At 49.9% G+C, this 5,421-nt stretch overlaps 1 protein-coding gene across 1 annotated transcript; it reads left to right on the top strand.

The window, feature by feature from the left end:
- LOC100523792 (cationic amino acid transporter 3-like) lies at positions 334–4,825 on the top strand. Its single transcript, XM_021097560.1, has 10 exons — positions 334–520; positions 2,004–2,181; positions 2,387–2,499; positions 2,657–2,879; positions 3,049–3,188; positions 3,291–3,393; positions 3,579–3,775; positions 3,973–4,139; positions 4,413–4,521; positions 4,689–4,825. Exons 1-10 carry the CDS (start codon positions 334–336, stop codon positions 4,808–4,810), a joined length of 1,539 nt encoding a protein of 512 aa, XP_020953219.1. The 3' UTR covers positions 4,811–4,825.

Genomic DNA, 5,421 nt, shown 5'->3' with positions numbered 1-5,421 from the left:
CCTTAACCCACTGAGGCCAGAGATCGAACCTGCATCCTCATCGATATTAGACAGATTCGTTTCCACTGAGCCATGACAGGAACTCCTATACCTCATTTTAAAATCACAGTCCTCTCCTTCCAGCCCTCCTGGTCCCAATTCCCAGAGTTGTTTCTTGCCTAACACTGATCTTCTCTGAACACATGAACTAGTTGAGCTATTTGGTAAATCCTCTGGGCAGGGCCTCCCTTCCCATGAACCAAAAACTCTTCGTAGATTAGTTCTTTTGTCAGCCTGCCCCACCCCCAAAACACATCTCATAGCACTTCCTAGGTGTGCAATATATGTGTGTCGATGACTGTTTGTTCTTCTGCTGCTGCAGACACTGCCAGTGTGGCCAGGGCCTGGAGCTTCGTCTTTGACAGTCTGATTGGGAATCACATCTCTCAAGTGCTGCGGGAAAATTTCCCTCTGCATTTGCCCTACTTTCTGCCCACATACCTAGACTTTGTTGCCCTGAGCCTGGTGCTGCTGCTTACGGGTAAGATGGTGGTCAGAGATGGGCTGGGAAGAGTGGTGTGTGATGGATGAGCTGGGATGGGAAAGGCTTGGCGTAGGAAAACGGGGGTGTGCGGGGAGGAATCGGGTCTGGAAAGCAGAACATGGTCAGTGAGAGAGGAAGGCACCACCGACCCTAGTTTCCCAACCTTGGCACTCCTGACGTTCTGTACTGGATCACTCATTTGTTGGAGGGTGTCCTGGACATTTGTTTTTTCCTTTTTAGGGCTGTACCCACAGCATATGGAAGTTCCCAGGCTAGGGGTTGAAGCAGATATGCACAGCCAGCCTCCGCCACAGCCATTAGCAACTCTGGATCCAAGCTGCATCTGTGACCTATGACACAGCCTTTGGTGATGCCAGATCCTTAACCCACTGAGTGAAGTCAGGTATTGACCCCCCATTCTCACAGAAGCTATGTTGTCTTCTTAGCCCACGGAGCCACAATGGGAATGTCCCTCTGTGCAGTAAAAAAACCCCAAACTCATTGTCTCGTGTTGAGTAGCACCCCTGGCCTTCACTCAATATATACTGGTGATACCCACTTACCGAACTGTGACGATCAGAATGTCTCTGGGCATTGCCAAGGGTCTCTTGGGGGACAAAATCAGTCTCACTGGAGAAACATTTACTTGACCAACAAGTTCCTTCCTCTATATAGGGACCACAGATTTTTTTTTAATTCAGGGGAAATTCATGTAGAATAAAATCAACTGTTTTTAAAATGTTCCCCCTAGCTTGAGTAAGATATAATTGACATACACACAGTATAAATATAAGGTGCACAGTATGGTGATTTGATAGACTTGTGTGCAGTGAAATGATGGCCACCATAAGAAATTAACCATCTAAAAGCGGACACTTTGGAAGTTGCCTTATGGCCCAACAGGTTAAGGATCCAGCATTGCCACAGCTGTGGCACAGATCACAAATGCAGAACTTCCCCACCCCCAGAACTTCCACATCCCATGGGTGTGCCCTCCCCCAAAAAAGTATAATTCAGTAGAAATTAACACATCAAAATTTTGGGAGTTCCCATTGTGGCTCAGTGGGTTAAGACCTCAACATAGTGTCTGTGAGGATGGGGGTTCAATCCCTGGCCTCACTCACTGGGTTAAGGATCCAGTCTTGCCTCAGGCTGGAGGGAAGGTTGCAGAGGCACCTCGGATCTGGTGTTGCTGTGGCTGTGGTGTAGGCTGGCAGCTGCAACTCCAATTAGACCCCTAGCCCAGGAACTTCCATAGGCTGCAGGTAAGGCCTTTAAAAAAAAAAAATGAAAAAAAATCCATTACAATGTAGTGCAACCTTCTCTTCCATCTAGTTCCAAGCCTTTCCATCACCCACTGAGCAGTCACCATCCATCCATCCACCCTCTGTCCAATTCTCAGTCCTTGGCAACCACGGTCTGCTTTCTGCCTCTGTGGATTGAGTTATACCACATGTTTCATAGTCCGTCTTTCCCACAGGAGTGCTGGCTCTGGGAGCTCGTGAATCAGCCCTGGTTGACAAAGTCTCCACAGGCATCAACCTCTTGGTGCTCAGCTTCATCATCCTCTCTGGCTTCATTAAGGGAGACCTGCACAACTGGCAGCTCACAGAACAGGACTACAAACTGGCCGCATCTGGATCCAGTGACACCTCTAGGTTTGGAGGGTCCTCTTGGCCCTAGTCATGCATATGGGGTTTGGGGGAACGGGGAGAGCTGGGAATATGGTGGGGACTAGAGAGATGTGGGGTGGCGGATCCCGATGATGGGGGTCCTAGAGCCCAAGACTTGGGGTGTTAAATGAGAAATCCAGTAGAGATGCCTGAACCTCACCCACCTTCTTATTCATTCCTTCTCCCCTAGGCTGGGCCTTCTGGGTTCTGGAGGGTTTGTGCCCTTTGGCTTTGATGGGATTCTCGGAGGAGCAGCTATTTGCTACTATGCATTTTTTGGCTTTGACGTCATTGCCACAAAAGGTAACGTGGTCACTGTGTAACCTAGCAGGGGTTTGGGCAAAGCTTGGTCTGCCCTTGAGCCTAGAGGAAGCCTGCTCTTGGGGGGTCAACATGGAAGGGGATTTTGACATTCGTTCCAATGTGTTTTCCTGACTCAGTACGTTCATCCATCCTGTAGGGGAAGAAGCCAGAAATCCTCAGCGTTCCATCCCCTTGGGCATCGTGATCACAATCTCCATCTGCTTTTTGGCATATTCCAGTGTTTTGGCGGCGCTCACCCTCATGGTGCCCTATTACCAGATTCAGCCTGACAACCCCTTCCCCCAGGCTTTTCTCCACGTTGGTTGGGCTCCCGCTAGATATGTCATGGCTTTTCTCATCCTCTGTGCTCTGACATCCAGGTCAGTGTCACAGCTCTATCCCCATCTACTGTCAGAGTCTCAGGTATCCCAGCCCTTGGGATTGAGAGGCAAGAGGGAAAGACACCTCAGCCCATGTGGCCTACGAACAGAAGCCCCGGTCTGTCCTGCTTCTCCATGTCCTCACACATGTGCCCATTTTGTCTTTAAGATACCAGAGTGTCATGTTCCCCACATCCCAGCAGATTTGTGAAATGGCACGTGATGGGCTCCTCTTTCGGGTATTGATCCAGGTCCATGCCTTTACAGGCACTCCCCTCCTGGCCATCATGACTGCAGGAATACTCGCAGGTGAGTGAACAAAGCCCACCCCCCCTGATCGATTTCCCTCACTTGGATATTTCCTGTGCTTTTCCACTCCCATGCCTCAGCTCACTTGAATCACCATTTCAGGGGTCATGGCATTGATCTTCACGATCCTTGATCTTGTGGACCTATTATCAATCGGGATCCTGCTCGCTTTCTCCCTGGTGTCTTTTTCTGTCCTTGTCCTCAGGTGAGACTCCACTGTACCTTGACTGGGGGTCTTGGTTTGAGACTGACAAGTTGATAATCCCCTTCTGCCTTCATGCTGCTTCCTAAATGTCCTGCTAGGCTTAAGGCAAAAAGCAGTGGATTAAGCTGTGTGATGATGGATGAGTAGGGGCAGCTGTTAATATCACCTTTATACCTCTAAATCAGATACCAGCCAGACCAGAATTTAATCAAGAATGAGAAAACTGAGGATGGACTTGAGATGTGTGCACAGGATGAAATTTCTCCGACATCTGAACCTGAAGCAGGAACCTCAAACCCTCTAAAGAGTCTGTGTAACCCTATCAGTACAACCCCCACTCAGAAATCTGGCCAGATTGTCTATGGATGTGCCTTCCTGCTGGGTGAGCACGGGGACTTCTCTTTGGTCATCTTCTGAGATGGACAGGATGGGCAGGGAGTGGGTGTGCTGGCAGCTGAGGAGTCTTGCAGATGTGATGGCCCTTCCTGGGGTGGGCAGTGTGGGGGAGGGGTGACCCGAGGTCTTGGCCCATTTGGCCTCTGGAGTTGAGCCTGCTGTCCTCCCCCTTGACCCGTGCAGTTCTCCTGCTGACCATCCTGAGCCTGCTTCTGGCCCTGTGGCCCAGCCGCGTGTTCTCTGGAGACCCCGGGTTCACAGCAGGGGCTGTGCTGCTGCTGCTGCTCATTGCGGGGATCACTGTCATCATTTGGAGGCAGCCCCAGAACCCCTCTCCTCTTCCCTTCAGGGTAGGTGACCTTATGTGCCCAGCTGTCCAGGCTGAGGGGCTGAAGTCGGCATGCTTTGAGGTGAAGCCTCCTTTGCTGGACCAGGGAAGGGGGGACTTGCTCAAACCAATGGACCTTCCCTGGTCCCACCCAGTGCTTCCCCCACACCCCTCCGTTCGGTGGGCCCTGCATGCACAGCCTGAGGAGGACTGGGGTCTCCCCACCCACGTGGGGGAGGGTCCTCCCTCTCAGCTGTGGGTGCTGTGTTCAGGGAGTCACTGGCTTTGCCCCCAGGTCCCTGCTCTGCCCGTGCTCCCAGTGCTGAGCATCTTTGTGAATGTCTACCTGATGATGCAGCTGTCCTCTGTGACCTGGGCCCAGTTTGGCATCTGGAATGCCATGGGTGAGTGGCTTTCTGCGATGAAGAGGCCTCTTGAGTCCCTGAACTCAACCCCATTCCTAATCCCTCTCCTCACAAACTGTGTCAGATGCTATAACAGGAAGCCTCTTAGACATTCGTAAGTGGGGACAGCACCTGGTTTCCTTCTCATGGTCTCATTTCCCTGCTAGGATTTGCCATATACTTTGGATATGGGATCCGACACAGCCTGGAGGAGAAGAGTGATCCAAAGCCATCAACCTCCACCTCCCAGACTCTTCATGAACACACCCCTAGTTCTGAATCCTCTTAACCACAAGAAGTAGATGCTGTCTGGTTCCCTCCAAACACGGGAGGTGTCTTGTGGTTCAAGGGACACTGGCAGCCTCTGAGGGGTGTGAAGGCGGGATGCATCTATAGCCCTGTAATTATTCCCAGAGGACAAAATGACTTTCTGTTGTACAATTTTAGGTAAACTTTTAAAAACTTAAGATACATACACAAAAGTATGCTTCATAACTCTGCAACAGTGAGATGCATTTTCTCAAATAACGTATCACAATATACCCAGAAACCAGAGGGAGAAATAAAACTACTAAGCTGCACATAAAAAATAACTACTCATAGGGTTCTCCTGTGGCACAGTGGGTTAAGGATCCAGAACTCTCACTGCTGGAGTTACTGCTGTGGTGTGGGTTTGATCCCTGGCCCAGGAACTTCCACATGCCAGCGGAGGCACCACCAATAAAAAAAAAAAAAAGAAAAAGGAACAACTACTCAGCCATGAGAAAAAAAAAAAAAAAACAAAACTAGAACTAAAACTCTCAACATCTTAAGCCACTCATTCCATCTTCCATGGCAGGCGCTTCTTTTAAAAAATTAAAATATTTATTTATTTATTTATTTGCTTTTCAGGGCCACACT

The sequence above is a fragment of the Sus scrofa genome, chromosome 6 (assembly GCF_000003025.6).
Source record: "Sus scrofa isolate TJ Tabasco breed Duroc chromosome 6, Sscrofa11.1, whole genome shotgun sequence".
NCBI classification, from domain to species: domain Eukaryota; kingdom Metazoa; phylum Chordata; class Mammalia; order Artiodactyla; family Suidae; genus Sus; species Sus scrofa.
This window is presented reverse-complemented; position numbering and strand designations above follow the sequence as displayed.

Excerpts from the sequence above, each read along its gene's own strand:
- LOC100523792 (XM_021097560.1), top strand. The coding sequence starts at position 334 with ATGACTGTTTGTTCTTCTGCTGCTGCAGACACTGCCAGTGTGGCCAGG. Across the intron at positions 521-2,003 it reads CCTGGTGCTGCTGCTTACGG|GAGTGCTGGCTCTGGGAGCT; the intron begins GTAAGATGGTGG and ends TCTTTCCCACAG. Across the intron at positions 4,140-4,412 it reads CCTCTCCTCTTCCCTTCAGG|GTCCCTGCTCTGCCCGTGCT; the intron begins GTAGGTGACCTT and ends CTTTGCCCCCAG.